Raw genomic sequence first — 22,108 nt, forward strand, 5'->3', positions numbered from 1 at the left:
GCCCCTCCCCCCCCCCCCCCCCCCCCTCCACAGCTCTGCTCTCAGCACAGGTTATGATGTCACCACTTTTTTACAGTACTACAAACTTTCTGAGTTTACAAAGGCTTTTGGTGCGCACAAAGTTAATTAATTGCCTTTGTGTCTATTGAGGAATATATTCAAAAGGAAGGTCTCGTGCCCGGAGTTTATTTTTAAATCAGACTTGTGTAAGCAGTAGATGCCTTCTTTGTTCTCAGTCCTTGTTTTCAGTTACTGTAGAATGCAGACAAGCTGAAGGTAAACAATGCAATGTGTACATCGGTCTGAGCTTGTGATGACGGCTTTCACAGCACAGGGAATGAAAAGGAAGAGGTTATATCTGCTCAGTTGTATGATATCCCTGGATGCATTCAAATGTTTTAAAGGTACATTTAACCTTTTAAAGCTCCCCCATCCCTACTGAACAGAAGATGGATTGGCTTCATCTAAGCACATAGTACGTTAGGTCCTGTGTACCCTAAAGGCAATTGAGACCCTAATTAGTTCCCTAGACCTCCCTAGTTCCCCCTGGACCTTGTTTTTAACACTCTGTGTGCAGTGCAATATACAATGAATCCTTATCCTGTTCTCACATTCTTGCATCTCTCTTTCAGTTGTGGCATTCCTGGTGGCTTTTCATCAGAACAAGCAGCTAATTGGGGAGAAGGGTCTGCTGCCATGTAAAATCCACCTAGAGAACATCAAAGAGTACTTCGGAGGTAAGGTCGGCGTGGAGGCCTTCAGTTATGCACCCACAGTCTTCTGGCTCCTAGACTGGACACACATGGATACTCACTTAGATAACATTGCACTGGCCGGCCTTGGGATTTCAGCTTTCATTATTTTAACTGGATGCGCCAACATGATCTTGATGACAACCCTGTGGATTCTCTACCATTCGCTTGTGGCCGTGGGGCAGAGATGGTGAGTTAATTGCAATACCCGGGTGGCTTTAAGCTGAACTCCAGACAAACTGCTGAAAACACAGATGAAAAACATATAGGGGAGCTGTTCTACCTGCCAAAGGATTTGTATTGCTCTGCTTATGTGGCACAGCCCGGCAGATGACACCACTTTTTCAGTTACACTAAAGGGATACATAGGGGTCATCTCTCCACCCCCAGACTGCTGACCCAACAGGAAGAGGGATCAGAAGACTGATTAGGTTATGTTTCTGCTCACTCTGCTTTCACCTCCTATCAGCACCTTCCTTGTGAGCACATTTCAAGTGCAGGACACCTGATTGACTTCAACTCTTTCAACCCCCCCTATACCTTTCTGAGTGCTGTTGCATATGGGATTGCAAGAGGAAAATGTAGGTACTTACACTAGCCGCATAAAAAAAATGCATTTAATGATGTATTATAATTATGAAAATATAATATATTATATATTATGATGAATATAAACCTGTATTCATTTGTGCTTTTATATCTGCCTGGAGTTCAGCTTTACCAGTCAGTCTTTTCTGTGGGGTTGTTGTGAAATGTAATTTCCTTTTTTTTTCTTTAAAGTGACACTCAAGTTTTATTGGGAAGCGCAAAAAAAAGCCCCTTCTGAGAAAATATATACTGTAGAGCACGTCTGGAGAAATCTCACCCAGAAGTATGAGCCAGTTTAAAAAACCTGGAAGCCAGCACCATGCAACCTATATTATAGACCTTACTATAACACAGTGGGCTAGCTGGAAGACTGTTGACTATATAGAGCTTGCCAGATGCCAAAGCCAAATCTGGATGACACGATGACATCAACTTTATATAATCGTTCTGGGATTTTCAAACCTTAACCCTTGCAGTGGGGCTACCCCCGCACTGCAAGGAATGAGTGCTTCTCTTGGTCTAGGGGACGCAAATATACTTACCTGACCCTCGATCCTGCCTGGCTGCTGGACCCGTCCCCTCAGCCTCTTCTACCCCCAGGCTCTGGCGGTCCAAGCCCTGCGGACGTCATCACGTCTATGCAAAATCCATTCACTTGCATTAGATGTGAGGACCCCGAGGGACATTCCACAGCAGGATTGAGGATCGTTGAGTGTTTCTTCTTTTTTCTGCTCCCTAGACTAAAAGGAGCAGTTAACCCTTGCAGTGCAGAGGTAACCCCACTGCAAGAGTTAACTTTTGAGAATCCTGGAGATCTGCTTTAAGGAGGGGGCCGGGGAGCTAATGTTTACCATAATTAACCCTGTGTGTACTGTGATTTCATTATCCGTTGTAATCTAGATGTGAACACTGTCCTAACAAAGGGATAAAGATCTCAAGGCTTGGGTGGCACATTGTACAGTATGTCAAAGTGGAAGTAAACCCCCCACCCAAAAAAAAATTGCGGATTGGCTGGCTTTCTATGGCAGAAGAGACCGTGTAAGTCTTTTCTGCCAATAAAATTTCTTTCTACCTGTCAGCAGTTTTTTGTTCTGTATGCTGAGCCACGCAGATCAGCGCAGAGACCCGGCATGTGGCAAGATTAAGTAACTCTGGTACACATGCACGGGAGGTACATTATGCTGGTTGACCAATGCAGAGGCTGAAGATGTTGAACCCAGAAGAAGCCCGGGGAGAAGGTGCGCAGCAGTGGAGGGGATTGCTTTGGCAGATAAGTCTGCCATAGTGTGCCATATGTTATACCTACTACACATTATGGCTGAGAGAACCAGAGGGCCTTTTTTCCCTTTTAATTACACCAGCACTGCAGGGGTTAACTGTTCCTTTTGGTCTAGGGGGTGGATTAAAGAAGATATACATACTTGATCCTTGATCCCGCCTAGCAGGGCTCCGCCTGGAGGGGGGTAAAAGGTGAGTGGTGTGTGTTGCAGGACCAAGGATCGGATTGATATATTTCCTTAATACCAGCCCTTAGATCAAAACGAGCAGTTAACCCTTGCAGTGTGGGGGTAGCCTCACTGCAAGGGTTAACTTTTGCACATCCTGGAGTTCTGCTTTAACCACTTGATGACCTGTGTGTTTACACCCCCTTCCCATCCAGGCCATTTTTCAGTATTCAACACTGCGGTACTTTGACTGACATTTATTCCGTCGTGCAGCCCTGTACTGAAATTAATTTTATACCATTTTGTGGGGACAGATAGAGCTTTCTTTTGGTTCTATTTAATCACCACTGGGATTCTAATTTTTTACTATATAATGAAAAAAGGACCGAAATTTTGGAAGAAAAACAGTTTTCCCACGTTATGTTATAAAACATTTATTATTACCCAACTTTTTGGTGAAATATAAAAGACAGGGTCACTTCGGGTAAATAGACACCAAACATGTCAAGCTTTAAAATTGTGTGCGCCCACAAAATCGCAAAAAAACTACCATTGCCATAGGCGACGCTTTAAAAGCTTTTATCGCTCTTCAGTTTAGTGTTATTAGTGATTGATGGGCCTAGAATTATTGCTCTCACTGCGGCATTCGCGGCGATATGTAACATGTGTGGCGTAATCGTTGTTTTTGCACGTAGGCGCACCCGACGCAATAGAGCCAGCTGAACGCTTTTATGAAACAGCCGGTAATGGCTGTACACATTCCCGGTGGGATTATACTCTCGCACGCCCGCTAGGAGAAAAAAAAAAATCACGTACATGTACGTCTACCCGACGGGAAGGACCCGCCGTCCGCCCGTAATTTTACGATGGGCGGACGGCAAGGGGTTAATGAGTAGAACCGAAACCTGTCCCCACTGTGTACCCTCCACATTCAGTTGTTCAGAGCAGCTTGCAGTCTGCTCAAAGGCCTGCTCCTTAGGGAAGAAATAGTTTAAAAATTTTTTTTTTTTAGGCATGGTGTATGACCGGGAACACAAACATACAGTGGGGGGGGGGTTCTCAAATTTGATTGCAAATGTGGAAATACACTTTAAGCTCCTATGATAGCATTAGGTCTACAGTAACAAGCACAGAGGGTGATGATACTTAGTAACCCAGGACAGCCAATGAGGAAGTAATTTTTTATTAGTCTGACAAGACCACTAAAAGCCAAATGGCTGCTCCGTGTTATTGCACCGCGTTCGACCTTGCACTCTATTACTAAATAAAGCTCCTGGTGTCCCTCTCTTTACTTTTCACCTGTCGGTCCGCCGCGGCTACTGCTTGTGAGACCATCTGGGTATCAGCAGGTACAGTATACAGTAACAGCAGCTGCCACTTAGCAGGACAAGCCGCACAGGCTTCCTACCCGACACAAGTGCTCCGCACCCATTGTGACAAGGCATATATTAAACAGGAAATTAGTTTTTTGTTTTTTTTTTAGAGAAGGAAAACCACGTGAAATCTTCTCATTGCTGGCACTCAGTGGTGCGTGATTGCGCCTTTCATTACACGCAGTGAACGGGTCAGCGGCGAGGAGAGCACATTATTATTGTGCACGCACTGTAACACCATCTTGCATGATGGGCAGTTTTATCATTGTGTCCCAGCATGGAGATCACCCGGATCTTCTGAAGAAAGAGGACCGCTCCCTTTCCAGAACACTGTGCTGACTGACACCTCACATCCCCTCCTGCTCGCCAGAACCGGGCTTCATATCGCTTCTGCGGGATCGCTTGAGTGCTTTTGTTATTGGTTTTGCCAGAGCATGCTTGGCTGGTCACAGGTGTGATAAGGCCCGCTCTCTCTCTCTCTGGTTTTTGTAGCTTTGTAGGGAATATTTTTGTGGCTATATGCAAGTTTTAAAGCGGACCCGCCAGCCATTTTAAAGTGCATCTAAAGCGCACCACACACAGTGCAATCCGATTTTGCAATCCCCTTTAAGCCGGCCAAGAACTATATAGTATGCCCTGCCTGATTGGATGCAGATTGATTGGATAGATTAGGCAGGTCCTCATATTACATAGTTTTGGTAAGTCTAAAGTACAAAGATTATATAGTCAGATGATAACGTATATGGTAGCCCTTAATCAAACATTTAGTTTTTACCAGAACAGGAATAGAGGGGAATTTTTTTTAATGGGGAATCTTTTTTTTTCCAGGTGACAGCTGTTCAAAATATGACGCTTAGCCACCAAAAGAAAGTGAGGGGAAGTCTTCCAATACCCGTTTGTGTGACAACTGCCTAAAAGGGCATTTCCTCTCACTTCCTGTTGTGTCTACAGGACAGGAAGTGAAGGCAAACCCCCTCAAAAAACCTTGAGGTTTTAAAGCTAAACTGCAGGCACAAAATTCTTAATTTCAATGTATTCATCAATAACCACACAGGGAATAAATCTGCTTTGTGCGCACCGAATGCCTTTGTAAACAGAGATAATATCTTGTAAAAGTAGCTGTGACATTGTGCTGCATGTTGCAGAGCTGTGGGAGGGACCCAGCAGCTCCTCACACTACAGGCTGTCTGCAGAACACTGGAGCAGGGGGCGGGGACAAGACCAGTCACCCTGCACAAGGAGAAAGAGCAGTAGTGACCGGTCTTTATTACAGGAGGAGGCGGAGACAAGACCAGTCACACTGCACAAGGAGAAAGAGCAGCAGTGAACAGTCTTTATTACAGGAAGCTCCAAGTTACTACACAGATCTGGAAGAAATACACAAAGCTCACCAAGATTCAACTAAGCTTATCCCAGGGGTTCAGCTTCAACCATTCTCTACTATGTCCAAAATGCCAAACTGGCTTTAGATATACTTTAAACCTTTAGAAGTACAAAATCTGCCTATGAGATGGTATTGTAAGGTGCCTACATTTACCAAATCTGTTTTGGCAGTGACAACATAGCTTAGCTCGTTTTAGGTGCAGGGAGTGGGAGTTTTCTGATCCTGGTGCAGGGTGGCCCAGTGCTCTCGTTGAGGAAAAAGATGGATTGGAATGGACTAAAGCGTTAAGGGTTACATTTAAGCCCAATCCCAACTACAACTAAAAATGACTAACCCCTTCCTCTCCCACTCCATTGACATATGGCGCATCTACGTATCTGAAAATCAAGTTCCAAGTAGCGTCATTTGGCTTCTGACCTCATCCTAGTTCTTGTGGGTGGGTTAGAGCTCAAGCTGTCATGGACACGCCCCCGAGGAGGGGGGGGGGGGGCATTAAACAGCCTGGAACAGAGAGGAGGGCTCAAACCAGTACGTGGTGATTTTCTGCACCATGTAGGGCTGAACAACCCTGGAGCAGATCAGGAAAGACTTGTAATGGCAGGTGACTGGCCAGTACCCAAGGACATTTAAAAAAATTAATGGGTCAGGGTCTACCACAGCATGGTGTTTGGCTTTAAACGGTAGATATATTTAAAGTTCAGGCCAACTTTGGATATTTAAGAAGACAATCGTATTTGAAAATAATTTGTAGAATCAGTATCAATGTACCTGTTTGCTGGAAACCCCCCAGGCAGCCAAGTTCCAGGACCTAAAATTGAGCCTGAATGCTTTGTGGGTGCCAACATCACCCAGACTCAGCTGCCACGGCAAAAGTTCATGTGATCCAGAACAGGAGCACCATGGAATTTCATCATAATGGCAAGCAGATAAGCTAATGCTGGTTCTAATACCCTACTATCCACCCTTCCTGATGCCTAATTATTTAAAGCTTACCTTAATTTTCAGTTTCGGCTCATTTATTATATTCACCCAAAGACATAATGCTGGAACGTATATATGTCTGCCTAACACACACAGAACATAGAAAACCGAGAGAGCCCGCTCAGTCACGTTCCCTATTAATTGCCCGGGTCCATGTCCTTTCATGTGTCACTTCTCCTTGGCCCGACACACAAGGCTGCCTTTGTTTTAATTCTTGTTTTCCACAGACTGGAGATAGAGAACAAAAAGGGAAGCAGATTATCACTCAGACTTTTAAAGTCAACATTCTGGGCTCATGGGGGGTCATCCTTCCTGCAAGAAGGAAGAGGCTTTGGGGGAGACTTCCTGTGTCATTGGCGAGAGAAGAGGGGATCGGTTTCAAAGCTACGGTCACCCCCATCTCTATTTTTGCCTTCTGGAACGTTGGTGGTACAGTGCCAGTTTTGCTCTTCCGGGAGCCAAAGGGTGCGCTGTTACCCTGACAACTGAGCATGTGACACTTCAAAGAAGTTGGAGCTGCAGATTTTTGTTTTTCTTTACAGTCTGTAATGTTAATAGCCAGTAATCGTTATTTTATTATATGTAAAACTAAATTTTGTTTATTTGAAGTGGACCTTAAAGTGTACATCTGGGGAGAATGTATGGCATATATGGTACATCTCTGCAATACAAGTACAGTTTCCCTTGTTTTACCCCTTTAAAAATACTGCAAGTACAGAAAAATACGCATTGATCGGCCAAAAATCCAGTGAGCTCCTAACTTCCTGTTTGAGATGACCACACGGTGCCTCTGCTGCACCAGTGGACTACGGAACACCTTCTACTCTCCTCATCTCTATAACATAACAGGAGCTGTTCTGTAGACCAGCACAGGAGATCTGTACGGGGCTGATCACATTGCTTGGGATTTCAGTGCAGCAGAGTGAACAGCAAATTAGGAGCTTCCTGAATCTCTGGCATTATTCTGTACTTGCATGGATAAAACATGGGGAAATGTGGATGTGGACCAGAGTTCAACTTTAATTGGTGGCACAGTTGTAGTGCACCAGGACACCCAACTCTTGTTTGTTGGTGATCTGGGAACCCATTTGGTTTACCAGTTTGTAGAGCCGAACAGGAGTTCCTAAACATGCCCATTGGAAAACCTTTCTGCCCCTTACTTGCAATAAAGGTTGATGTACCTAACTAAGTTTCCTATGGCCGCCAATGAGAATCAAACCTGCCTCACTGGTGACACAGAGAGCAGAGAGAGGGTAATTTGGGCAAAACAGGCATCAGGAAACCAAATGGGGTGAGATTCCTGGAATCGGGTGCCTAAGGACATAGAATCAGAAAGAAAAAAACTATTCTAGCCATTGCTAGAGTTGCTTGTATATACATACCGTACTGGCTTTGGTTCTAGAGGAGATTATTCGGGGATCCAGACTCCCCCTTTCCCCCTCCACCATAAACTAGGCAATTTGTTTGCTTATGCTGGAAGATATGGAGGGCTGGGGAGGGGTGCTTAGCTGCCTTTCAATACTGCAAGGTACTAAGGTGACATAATTTCAGGGGATGCCAGGACCCATAGAAGCAACTAGAAGAGGCAAGAGGAAACATTACATGGCTTACTAACTTCTGTTTAAGGTCTTCCCCCCTCCTTTTTGACTAAATGTATATTTTTATTTTATTATTATTGGTATTTATATAGCGCAGATTATGCAGCGCTTTACATAGTAGCACATTCACATCAGTCCCTGCCCTCAAGGACCTTACAATCTCAGGTCTCTATCTTACATGCACAAAGGGCCAATTTAGACAAGAGCCAATTAACCTTCTAGCATGTCTTTGGAGTGTGGGAGGAAACCGGAGTACCCCCAGGAAACCCAGGCAGGCACTGGGAGAACATGCAAACTCCTTGTAGATAGTGACCTGGCCAGTATTCGAACCGGGGACCCCTAGTGCTACAAGGCAAAAGCGCAATCTGTGCTGCCCATATGTATACTTTAAAAGAAATTTATAGTGTGTTTTATGTATTTTTAGAATGTGTTCTATTCAGCATTAAACAAAACAAAAACAAACAAACCATATATACCACTTGTAGTCACAAGGTAGTGGCAGGGGGAAAACAGTTGTGTTAGCTCCGGTTGCTTAATAAAGCAAGTTTGCTATGAAAGAATAGGAGACTTTAGATTACACAGATTTTGAATGACTCGGAGGAGGGACACATCCCCTCCTTCTCCTCTATGAGGAACAGTTTAAACAGGCCGTTAAAGACAGTGCTGGGTTTTCTTATTGGAAAAAACCTTGCATGGTTTTCATGCTGAGCGTCATGGATCAAATTTAGTTTTTTTTTTGCAAGATTTTATTGATAAAATGTTAAAATTTGCACAAAAATCAGTTTACAAACTTGTGAAATAATAAAAAAATAAAAAAAAGATAAGACTAAAAACCGTAATACAGAAGGGAAATTCTGGTGAACAGAGAATCTTGTTGGAAAAAAGCATATTTGTGGCTATAGAGGGGGAAACAGAGAGGCTTCCTGAATTTGTCTGGCCAGAAGGGTTTATTGCACAGCTTTTCTCTATTTTCAGCCAGCGAGGCAAACCCAGCTCCGGCCGGTCCCCACAGGTGCAGGAGCATGTGCTCCTCCCAGCGAGCTGGCACCTGTCTGCGGTCCCATATAAACACAGAAAGTTCTATAGAGTTAGACTTTGCCGTATTTACTTTTTTAGACACACAGGATAGCCAATAACTTCTCCCCTTCTTATGTGCAAAACTCACCATTGCAAAGCAACAGGTTCTCTTAGAGCTCAGCTGTAGTCTTTGTTGAAGTTAAAGCCCCATGCCAGGAAAAATATGAACCCGTCTTACCCCCGTCTAACCCCGTATGTGATAGCAATAAAGTTATGTGTAAAAAAAAAAGTGAAATCACATATTAAGAAGAAAAAAAAAAAGAAAAATGTAAAGTAGTATTAAGGTCTGGGCGTTTTTTTACCTTAATGCAATTTCTGCATTTGGGTAAAAACGGCCCAGCACCTTTTTTCTCCCTTAGTTCCCCCCACACTTACCTGTCAGCGACGCTCTTCTTCGCCGCCGGTCCCGAAGTGATCCTCCGTTCCCCCGAACTTCCAGGTTGCGGGGGGAGGATACTGATGGCAGAGGAGCCATAGGCTCCTCTGCCATCAATCAAAGAGGGAAGGGGAGTGGCCTGCCACAGGGCTGTGTGTGTCTATGGATGCACACAGCCACTGCGGGGACGAGCGCGCACGGGTGCCTCCATTAGAACAATGGTGGCACCCGTGCGGGGGGAATAGCGCTGCGGGGACCCACTAGAAAACGAGGAATGAAACCGTTTTAAAGAAAAGCAGCAACAGCCTCCAGCAAAGGAGGGTCCACTTAAAGGAAAAGTTAAAATACAATTGAGGCTTTAATATCACTTTAAACCCCGCGTGCACGCACATGTAAAGGTGGCCATACACTTTATAACCATCGCAAGACTAAGGTCTTACGATGACTGCAAACGGGCAGTGTGCGCGTGCGCACACCGGCCCGTTCGGCAGTTGTCGAACCAGCAGGCCACTAACTCGCCGAGAATCGTACGATTCCCGGCGGGTTTTCTAGCATGCTGGTTCGACGGAAGACGTGCGACCGTACAGTAGAAACGGTCGCACGCCTTCCATACAATGCACGATTCTCGTACGATCGCGGGATTTCCCGCGATTCTCGTACGAGAATCGTGCAGTGTATGGGCACCTTTTATGGTTTTTTTTTTACACCTGTGGATTAATAGACAGGAAGTCAGCTGTGTGCTGGATAATACCGCCTCCCGCCCTTATTATAGCACATTAATTTAAAGTAATATTAAACTCAAACCTAATGGGGAGAATTTATCAAAACTGGAACAGACAAAATCTGGAGCAGCGGTGCATGGCAACCAATCAGCTTCTCTCTTTCATTTTCAAATCTTAACTGAACAAACTGTAGAGAGAAGCCGATTGGTTGCCATACACATCTGCTTTATTTTTTGTCTGCCCCAGTTTTGAAAAATTCCCCCCAATGAATCCAGATCAAGCAAATATAAATTGCCTGGCAAAGTATTTCTTTACATGCCCAAGCACTTACCGTCATTATGTTTCCAAACAGCTCCAACTCTCGCAGCTCGGCTTCCCTGAATGTCCGGTCCAGTAAAAGATCGTAAGGGACAGAGAAGTCTACAGCAGCTGTCCATCAACTAGCTTGGAAGGGAGGAGGAGAGGGGATCAGGGGAGTGTCTTGCCTTCCTGTGCCTGTGTGTTTGTGGGGAGACACGGGTTACTAGCACACAATGGTGGCTCCATAGGACCCTGCAAGGCAAATGAGTCACCCTAAAACAGGATATCGGGCCCAGTGCTCAGGGGACCAGCTGATTTCTGCATCTAAAACATTTTAACTGCAGTACAAAGAAGAGTGCAACTACCTGGGATGACACATGAATAAATAAATAGGTAAATGCTGCACAGCCTGCTGTGACTGGCTAAATGGTTAGGATAGAAGTGGTGAATATGTGACTTACGGTTGAGTTGTCACAGGTGAGCATCCAGAGTCCCTGCATTCACATAAGGATGACGATGGTAGTCAATATACTACCGGATTGGAGTGTCCAGGGTATCCCCAGTCCGCGTCTACGGCTGGCCGGGCCGAGCCGCGGTAACTGGAGAAAGAAGGGGGAGGGAGAGATCTTGCCCGGCAATTGGAAACCGCACTGGAGTGTGTATCTATGCGGTGTATGGCGCGAACGCTGGAGGGTCAAACACATTTTAACATCAAGGAGCAGCATCCATTGTGAGTGATTTCATCAGCATTTGAAATGGCTTAAAAACCTTTTGACATTAAAGGAGAACTATGAGGGCAGTGATTTCCACTCACCTCATAGTTCTAGCCGACCTGTGACAATGAGACTATCACAGGCCGGCTCAGTAGATCGGGAGGTGAGCGAACACATACCGGGTTCGCTCACCTCTCGATCCTGTCACAGCTGGATTCCCCTCTCCCCGCTCCGATCTGCCAGCGCTGACTGGCGGAACGGACGGGGGAGGGGGCGGGTACAGCTGGCTCTGCCTCAAGATAGGCAGAGCCAGCTGTCACTCATGCAGCTGGGCGGATCTCAACGTCGATGTCGGGATCCACTCCGGCGTCTCAGTATACCGCGAGCTTTAGCTCGTGGTATACTGAGCTTAGGGTAACGGGAGGACGCTAGTTTGTGTCCTCCCGTTACCCCAAGGAGAACTATGGGGAAAAACACTGACCCCATAGTTCTCCTTTAATATCACTTTAAAGCTGACATTTTGCCTTCCTCGGTCATCAACATGCTAATTCCATTTTTAAATAAAACCCTGTAGTTGAGTTTCAATATTGTTTTGCTTTTATTCAAATTGCTCAACTCATTCCGGGCAGTTGGAGACAAGGGGAACCTGCGAACGGCACTTATTTGTCTGCAGAATAGGGAGCATTCTTCTAATTTTATTTTGAGTTTTTATCATGTGACCTTCTTAAATTGGGCCTAGCATCGCATGTATAGTATAATTTAATGTTAAGTGCATACATGGTAAGTAATGTGTACATTTAACACTTCCAGGTATTTATTACCTCTCACACAGATCACAGTACATCCCCTGACTCTGCCTTCATCAGCATTTCTCTTGAGTAAGACGGAGCCATCTTTGTTCAGGCATCATCCAGGTTCACCATCTACTTCCTGAGCTGAGATTACACAGTCATATAAACCGCTCACCTTGTGAAAAAAGTGAGGCCCCGTTTACACCAGGTTGGTTTGGTCGTGCGGATTTTTCCGCAGTGAACCGCCGACATGAACAATCCCATACATTACAATGGGGACCATTCATGCAAGCGCAATCTGAACTGCCTGCCGCCCAAAATGCTCCCTGAGCTGTTTTGTTTCCGCACCAATCAGCGTGTATTCATTTAGATTTCAATGGAAACGCGCTGATCAGCATGTTTATGTGCAGTTTTAATTGCGTTTCAGCGCTGAAACGCAATAAAAAACAAACTTTCAAAAATCGAGTGTAAACCGCTCTGAACCGTTACCACCCTAGCTGGTGTGAATGGGGCCTTATGTCTGATCACGAGGGGACAGGAGACTGAGAAAATGCTTCCTCCTACCTGCAGCAGGCCAATAACATGATCTCAGCCTAGGCAGAGTCACTGGACTGGAGCTCAAGGACAAATTTTAATGATTTAAAGGCATAGAGTTTTGAAAAAATGCTATTGCTGCATATTGTTACATGTCAGCAGTTTATTTGTTTAGACTTGGTTAGTGAAAGGTCCACTTTAAATACCACTAGTGCAGAGTCCCTTAAACCACAAACTCTCAGCATGGTTTGGCTTGCACGCCATCAACACAGGGGTTAAGTCATCTCTTGTAATTGCAGAAATGAGTGTCCCAGATCTCAGAATTCCACAACCACAGAAAAGTGAATCCAGAAAGCAGACAAGTTTCATTTACTACCATTCTGTGCTATGCTTCCTCCCCTCCCCGCCCCCCATCCCAAACCACGTTGGGTCTGCCCAGGCTTGGCAGCAACGGGAAACAGCTGTCTGAGATGGCTGCTGCTACATACCCGGCTCGGAGTGGTGAAGAGCGTCTATGATTGCATTCTGGAAACCCATCACTGTCCTATAGGTGCAGAGTTCACAGACTAGTCTGGCATGCCGCCGTATACAATTTAGCGAGACTGTATAACAGGTTATGGTGAGAAGGGACTTGGGGCTTGTTCACACGATGTCTGGACTAGAACCATGCCCTCCTGCACCCAAAATGCATCCCAATGTCTCCCTATGTGTTTTATGGGCTACAGTTCTCACCAGCACAGTCCGTTCCAGTCCGGACAAAAAAAATACTGCATGTCATATTTTCTCCGGTCCGGAAACGGACCGGAAACGCACGGACGCGTCACAAATAAAAAACGCTCCGCACTGCGGCTAACATACTGACAGCCCCCCCCCCAAAAAACATTTTTTTAAAACTGGAATGCGGTCAAAAGCGCACTGCACACATAGCACCGCGTCTGTAGCTCTGCAGAAAATGGTGTGAACAAGCCCTAAAGGAACCAAAAAGTCCTCCAACCAGTTAATGCATAGCACAGTAAAGCCTTCTTAGAACAGAAGATATTCAGATCTCATATCACATATTCTGAAATAGGAGGATTATTCCTCATTTCCAGAACCGCCAGTGTATAGTGCAAATATTGGCTAATATTATACAACCACTGAAGCCAAACTGCATTTATGAAGCAGCTCCAAGCAAGCCCACCATAGCTTCTTATGTCTCATGTGATTAGGACTCATCAAGGTGGGTCTGTAGAACCGTTGGCAGAAGTTGACCATCAACATGATAGGAAGGGGTTGTTCAGAGGGACCCAGAACACTTAGACAGAGTGATTCATGGTGACTGAAGCCAACAGAAAGATGATGGGATGTCATCAGCATGACCACTTGGTCACCAGAACCTCTACATGCTCTAAGACTACATAGGCGAGGTTGGGAAAACCCAACCACATGCTAAAATTTGAGGTGGGATGGTGTTCCCAGAACACCAGGTCATAGCCAGCAAGTTGTCTTGCTGTAGTGGATTGAGTTGGAGCTCTACAGAAAACCCTGGAACAGTTTCTACCTTTCTCCACTCTTAAAAGCAGAGACTTTATTCTTTCAAATAAAAAATGGTTAAATCATGTGCCGATGATTTCCTTTGGATATATTTGTAGTAGGGATGCACTGATACCGGTTTTTCGGTATCGAGCATGAGTACCGCTATTTTGCTTTCGGTGCTCGTCGATACCGATACTGGTGCTTCTGCTGGCATGGAGCCGGCTTCCCGGGCAAACTGATTGGCTCCATGTCTGGCCAGCTTGATTTTGCTTGGCCGCCCGGAAACCGGCTTTCCAGCCACTCAGCATCGAGACGGCTTCCTGACCAATCAGGAAGCCCGTCGGCGAGAAATAACCTGCCGCCCAGCTTACCGATTGGCCGGGATGCTGGCTCGATGTTGATTGGCTGGGAAGCCGGCTTCCTGGCCAATCAGCATAGAACCGGCTTCCTGGCCAATCAGGAAGCCAGGAAATGGGTCATTACTTGCCGCCCAGCTTCCTGATCGCACGGGAAGCTGACTCCATGTTCCCCTATGGCACTGCCAGTCAGAGGAAGTCTTTCTCTGACTGAACGTTCCGGTATAGGGGGAAGGTATCAGAGCATTTGGGTGAGTACGAGCACTCGCCCAAACACTCGGTATCGGCACCAATACTAGTATCGTTATCTGTGCATCCTTAATTTTTAGTGTGGTGCATACTTAGCTGTTTTTTTATAATTCTTCCTCCCAGCGCATAACTGGGCGAATGCTGTTCTCACAACACTACCACCACAAGATAGTGCTGAAGAGCATTGGAAATTCCTATGCTTCTTAGACCCATCTAGTGGTGGTAGTGGCATGCAAATGGCACTACCAATGGCACTAAAGTAAATCTTTACTTGCTTCTGGATTTGAGATGCAGGAGTAGGCCTTGCCATGCCTTATCTACAACTGACTGCTTAGTAGAACGGTCTGCCTTCTGTAATCACATGATCAGTCTCAGCATTGTGATACGAAAAGCTACACCTATGTCATCCCCTTATTTAAAGGCTAATTCTACTTATAATAATACCATGTTAAATCCAATTTTAGGTAGTAACATGAAACATGGTGTGATTCCTCAATCCCCAACCCTCAAGCCACCACTCCTTTACCTGGATCACAGTGTGGCAGAGGGGCTTGCGGTTCTCAATGGAACACAAGTATGGTGATGTCACTGCTGTTGTAGTCCATGGATTGCTTCCTCCACTCTGTACAGACATGGGGCTGGGGAATGGTCTGCAGGAGACTGCATTCCACCCACGATCCAGTGGGTGGAATGCAGGCTCCAATGCAAAAAATTAATACATTCAAATTTTTTCTTTCAGATACACTTGTGCATTTATTACCGTAATTTTTTTTGGGGGGGGAAATATTTTTTTGCCTTTAAAATAGATCAGAGCGGTACCTGGGTATAAGCAGTGAGCCAAACGCATGAGCTAGGGGATGGGTATTCTGGAAAGTTCTTCCACAGAGTACTTTTGCCCGGTTTTAAGGCAAAAATGTTAAACTTATGTCAGCTATACAAAGTTCTACCCGGCTGCAGGGTGAAAAGGAACGGCGATTTATTAATGATGTATTTCAAAACGCCGTGTGTAGTCATTTTATTTCTATTCATTTTCTGGAATAAAAGTGGAGCCTTACCTAATAATTCTTAGTTATAGCTTTATAATCCACATAACATGGCCGGCCCCTAAAGCCATTTTCCCATTGCTAAATGTCTTTTTCTTTTTTTAAGCACAGAACCTCTTTTACAAGGTAATTAGACGTTTGGCTCATTGACTTCCAATAAAGTCCACTGGCTTCCTTGGACACTTTGGAGTGTTGGAGCGATTTAGAAAATAGCTGTGATTAGGATCAGTCATAGAGCAGATAGGCTTGTAAAAATCTCAGACGCTATGATTTGTCTGACCGTGCGCTTTTTTAATGCCCCAGGACGGCTAGCTTCATAAAAATGAAAAAGTCACATTCTTAAATATGAAATGAGCTTCGGCGCAATTAGTGAAAACTCGGCATCTTACGGGAGGGCTATAAACTTTAACCCCGGGGACACTCCGAGCTTCTACAGTCATTACAGCAGGAAGATGACTTGAGTTGTGCTCCAGTGATTGTCTACAGACCATAAGGATTGTCTACAGACAACGGAGAATGTCTACAGAAAACGGGGATTGGTTACAGACAATGGGTATGGTCTACAGACCACGGGGATTGTCTACAGACCATAGGTATTTTCTACAGACCATAGGTATTTTCTACAGACCACGGGTACTGTCTACAGACCACGGGTACTGTCTGCAGACCACAGGGATTGTCTATAGACTGTGGGGATTGCTTACAGACTGCAAAGAAAGTCTACAGACAATGGGAATGTATACAGACCATGGGGATTGCCTTCAGACTGCGGGGATTGCCTTCAGACTGCGGGGATTGCCTTCAGACTGCGGGGATTGCCTCCAGACTGCGGGGATTGCCTCCAGACTGCGGGGATTGCCTGCAGACTGCGGGGATTGCCTGCAGACTGCGGGGATTGCCTGCAGACTGCGGGGATTGCCTGCAGACTGCGGGGATTGCCTGCAGACTGCGGGGATTGCCTGCAGACTGCGGGGATTGCCTACAGACTAGCAAAGATTTTTTGCTGAAATACGAATCAGCCTAAAGCCGAGTATATGCCGAACGTTCCTATGAAGAATCTCATCTGAACATTCCGTAATGCCATCAGAGACTGGACAAATGTCGTTCGAAATTTCGTTTGGTTTTAACATTCGATTTTGGAAATGGAAACATTTTCCATCCCACTCCTTCCATTTTTCTTCGTCACTGTGGTCGAAAATAATTGGTGATTTAACCCTATTTGCAATTAGAAAGTCGAAGGAACGTTCTGAAAGCGGTTCTGAATCAAATTCAAACCATGTATGCTCAGCTTTACAATCCGGAAATCTGGTGCCATCCCATAAGATATTGTTTAAAGCCAAGCAAAAATAAGATTGAATCCATTTATGTGTCCATTAAAAAATGATTCAAAGCTGCACTTCGGGATCAGTAAAAATTGCCCTCATACTTGGAGCTTCCCATACTAAAGATGGCTCACTGCTGCGCTCTCTCCTTGTGCAGGGTGACTGGTCTAGTCTCCGCCCCCTTCCTGTAATAAAGACCGCTCACTGCTGCTCTCTATCCTTATGCAGGGTGACTGGTCTTGTCTCCACCCCCTCCTGTAATAAAGACGGGTCACTGTTGCTTTCTCTCCTTTTGCAGGGTGGCTGACCTTGTCTCCACCCACTCCTGTAGCTTTCTGCTGGCAGCCTGTAGTGGGAGGGGCCAACTGGGTGCCTCCCATAGCTCTGCTCTTTGAACAGGCAGCACAGTGATGATGTCACTGCTACTTGTACAAGATAAAATCTGGGTTTACAAAGGCTTTTGGTGCGTTTATATCTTCTGTTGCTATTGAGGAATGTATTTAAAGCCCATCTATGGGCAAACAAAAACGCTAGCCTTGCAGTGAGACTACCCCCCTCACTCCAAGGGATAAGTGCTCGCTGTTGTCTAAGGGAATGGAGTCAAGCAGATTTAATTATCTGATCCCCTCTGCCGTCTGCTCCCTTAGGGCTGCAAGACCGGTCCCTGCAGCCTCTTCTTCCCTGGGCTCTGGCAGTCTAAGGACTACTGACATCATCAAATCTAATGCATCTTCCATAGACCTGCATTAGATGTGAGGACACCAAGAGACTTTCCACCAGCCAGGGCATCGTGGGAGAAGAGGAGAGTGCTGGCCGACAGAGAAGTGGGGATCAGGTACGTAGATCTGCTTTACCCCGGCCCCCTAGACAAAAACAAGCACTTCTTGTATTGTGGGGTAACCCTACTGCGAGGGTTTTTGATGTCTGCCCGTAGATGCGCTTTAAATGAAAAGTTTTGTGCCCGGAGTTCAGCTTTAAAGCCAAGCTCTAGGCCAGGGTTAGGCAACCTCGGTACTCCAGCTGTTGTAGAACTACAAGTCCCATGAAGCATTGCAAGACTCTGGTAGCCACAGGCATGACTTCTAGAGGCAAAGGCATGGTGGACTTTGTAGTTTTACTACAGTTGGAGTGCCAAAGCTGCCAAAATGAATGCAGCTCTGTAGTCATTAATACATTTCTGAATGAAAGCAATGTACAGTGGGGCAAAAAAGTATTTAGTCAGCCACCAATTGTGCAAGTTCTCCCACTTAAATAGATGAGAGAGGCCTGCAATTGGCATCATAGGTAGACCTCAACTATGAGAGACAAAATGAGAAAACAAATCACCTAAGATGGTATTGGCCCCTTGCAGTCCCTGTACAGCAGAGCTCAGCGAGGGAGAAGCAGCACAAGGAGCCAATCAAGTGTGCTGCATTGCAAGAAGCATGCTGACAGGAGGAAGGAACAGATGGAGGAAAGTGACAAATAGATGAGCTTGTCAGTGTGCTTCCCGAATCTGTCTCGGTATTAGCTGGATTAAATACATAACAGGGGTACAATGAGAGGACTTTGTTACTTTAACACATTTGCAGTATTTCCTGGATTGTATTAAGCCAGTTTGCTGACTGACTTGGGGACTTGTCAGGTATTTAATTCCTTTAATGAAAATGTCACAATTAATTTCATTCTTAATTATCTACGTCTGTTTAACGCTCGGGAACTGCGCATTGGGCCGTCCCTGGCAGAAGGAGCTGTGGTCTTTTTTTTTGTTGTCTCTTGCTTTATTTGAAGAACAGACCAAGATAATCATTGAAAGCTGACTGGAAGTCTGCACCAGTTTGAATTCTTGCACTCTGGAGAAAGGATTGGATTTCAAAGATTCATTTCATTATAAACAGCCAGAGCATCTCTGCAGCATCCTGTGCCTGGTGCTAATGCTGTCTCCAGGGCTTCCTCTAATAGGAGTCTGTCTTTGCCAAGCTGAGTTGCAGTTTTTAGGATGATCAGCAGAGAGGAGCCGAGTTTCAGCCGGCACCCCCTTTGCCATAATCAATACGTTCTACCGGTTTCAGCACTGGGGTCCTGGGTTCAATCCCTCCAGGGTCACTGAGTTTCTATTGTCTACCCTTGTATGCTTCCTCCCTCCCTCTGGGAGATTGAATTACACTATATTGCCAAAAGTATTGGGACACCCCTCCAAATCATTGGATTCAGGTGTTCCGAGAAATTTCCTTGCTACTAAATACTCCGCGCTCACCTGTTAGTGGTATTATAACAAAGTGGAAGCAACTGGGAACAACAGTAACTCAGCCACGAAGTGGTAGGCCACGTAAAATGACAGAGCGGGGTCAGAGCATGCTGAAGCGCACAGTGCGCAGAAGTCGCCGACTGTCTGCAGAGTCAGCAGCTACAGACCTCCAAACTTCGCGCGGCCTTCAGTTTGGCACAACAACAGTGCGTAGAGAGCTTCATGGAATGGGTTTCCATGGCCGAGCAGCTGCATCCACGCCTTACATCAACAAGTGCAATGCAAAGTGTCGGATGCCGTGGTGTAAAGCACGCCGCCACTGGACTCTAGAGAAGTGGAGACGTGTTCTCTGGAGTGACCAATCACGCTTCTCTGTCTGGTGATCCGATGGACGTGTCTGGATTTGGCGGTTGCCAGGAGAACGGTACTTGCCTGACTGCATTGTGCCAAGTGTAAAGTTTGGTGGAGGGGTGATTATGGTGTAGGGTTGTTGCTCAGGGCTTGGCCCCTTAGTTCCAGTGAAGGGAACTCTTAAGGCATCAGCATACCAAGACATTTTGGACAATTTCATGCTCCCAACTTTATGGGAGGAGTTTGGGGATGGCCCCTTCCTGTTCCAACATGACTGCGCACAAGTGCACAAAGCAAGGTCCATAAAGACATGGATGGGCGAGTTTGCGGTGGAGGAACTTGACTGGGCTGCACAGAGTCCTGACCTCAACCCGATAGAACACCTTTCGGACGAAATAGAGCCGAGACTGCGAGCCCGGCCTTCTCGTCCAACATCAGTACCTGACCTCACAAATGGTCTAACATTCCCATAGACACACTCCTAAACCTTGTGGACGCCTTCCCAGAAGAGCTGAAGCTGTTATAGCTGCAAAGGGCGGAGCCAACTCAATATTGAACCCTACGGACTAAGACTGGGGTGCCATTAAAGTTCATGTGCGTGTAAAGGCCGGCGTCCCAATATTTTTGGCAATATAGTGTATATATAAACCCAATTTCTAAGGGCTCCTTCACTCCAGGAGCATTGAGCTGCATTGATCAATGCAAGGGTGAATAGAAAACAATTGTTCTCTATGTGCCCTATTCACTCCGTAAATGTGCGTTCATAAAAATGGAGCTTGTCCAATTGGTTACACAGCACAATGCATGTCAACCAGCTGCGTGCATCACGTAAAGGTGAATGATGACAGCGTGTGCCCATGTGCGGGCACCCGGACCGTTCGGGTCGGCATGTAGCCGCATGCAGCGCCGTCCTTCCATAGGGAGCTACAGGCGGCTGCACGCAAGTACACGCAGCACCTGTCCCTCCCAGGAGCTGGTCTCTGGATGTGCACGCCTGTGTGAATGAGCCCGTAAGGTTATAAAAAAAATGTATGATATGTTGTAATTACGCATCGCACTGTCCCTATACAACGCACACCAGCCAGCGTGCGTTATAAGGACCACAATCATGTAAATATCCCACCGCACATCTGACTGATACATCCCTTTCTTCTCTTTATCGGATGGTGCCACATGCATAAGAGCTCATTCATATGGGCGCCATCTGTGTCCCGCTGGGGAGATTTCCCTTCACTTGCTGTGCAATAGCAACAACAGGAAGTGAGAGGAAATCCCTCCAAAGAGAAGGAAATACCTTGTGGAGCACCAGAACTAGTGTCCCCAATGGAAGGTTTCCTATCTATTCCTGTCCTGGTGCAACCCAAAATTTGGGATTTTCTTTCAGTGATAACGGTCACCTGGACAAATAGAGGGGGTGAATCTCCCTAACGGGGACACAGACAGCAATAGAACCCTGACAGGGGTTCTAATCCCTCTTCACTCTATCCAAAACTACAAATTAATGTTTTGCCTCCAGTTACACTTTAACCACACTTAGTATTCTATTTCTGTCTGTGTCTCTGTTGTGGATTTTCCATTACTTCCTGTATTGTTAAACCATTGTCACCATCACGGTTGAGTTGGAATCTTTCTAACAGGGACCCAGATGGCAAAAAAAAGAACTCCAAAAGTCAACAGGGGTTCCAATCCTTCCCTACTCCATTCAAAACCGAAAAAACAGGACAATTATTTATACAGTATGTCTTTTATTATGCCCATGCAGACGTATAAAGCATCTATTGGTCCTTGTACAGTTTGTTACAGTGTAGTCCACGGAAACCAATCAGAATCTTCCTTTCATGTTTTTGGGCATGCACTGCTGAATGTGATTGGTTGTTACTGACAGCACTGACCGTTCTTTCTTCACACTTGGAATGGATCTTTCTAATTGTATTCTTTCTTTCCTCTGTTGCAGGTATTCTTTCGGTAAGTGACCCGACCGGGCTTTATTCCTGTCTGTATGGCAACTGTAAGTGTGCAGCGATTGCATGGATCACACCTGGTGGGCAATTCATGAGGGAAACTCCGGTACAATAGTAATAAATACAGTTTAAATAGGAACTTTACCCGCACTTTGAAATAACAACAAAGACTCCTTTAGAAATGTTTAGTGATGACAATCTACAAACACATTTCTTCCCCAGTTTTCTCACAGCGGCCATTTTTACTAAGGGCAGGTTACTAGATCTTCCTTTTACTTCCTGGAACCCTAGCACATGTGACTAGGACTGTGCACATCATCTCAGGGGAGAAAAATGTCCTGCCTGGCTCTTACCGTTCCCTGCAGTCTCCTCTGCCTTACCTGCTCTTACTGTTCCCTGCAGCCTCCTCTGTCCTGCCTGGCTCTTACTGTTCCCTGCAGCCTCCTCTGT

At 45.7% G+C, this 22,108-nt stretch overlaps 1 protein-coding gene across 2 annotated transcripts in view; it reads left to right on the forward strand.

The window, feature by feature from the left end:
- Positions 1–22,108, forward strand: part of LMF1 (lipase maturation factor 1) — a 244,419-nt gene that overhangs the window by 15,528 nt on the left and 206,783 nt on the right. For both annotated transcript variants that reach the window (XM_018567617.1, XM_018567618.1), the window contains exons 2-3: positions 633–942; positions 21,652–21,662. In XM_018567617.1, the coding sequence (XP_018423119.1) occupies positions 633–942; positions 21,652–21,662 (321 nt within the window). The remainder of the gene's footprint in view (positions 1–632; positions 943–21,651; positions 21,663–22,108) is intronic.

The sequence above is a fragment of the Nanorana parkeri genome, unplaced genomic scaffold, assembly GCF_000935625.1.
Source record: "Nanorana parkeri isolate BGI_ZX_2015 unplaced genomic scaffold, ASM93562v1 scaffold1075, whole genome shotgun sequence".
NCBI classification, from domain to species: Eukaryota; Metazoa; Chordata; class Amphibia; order Anura; family Dicroglossidae; genus Nanorana; species Nanorana parkeri.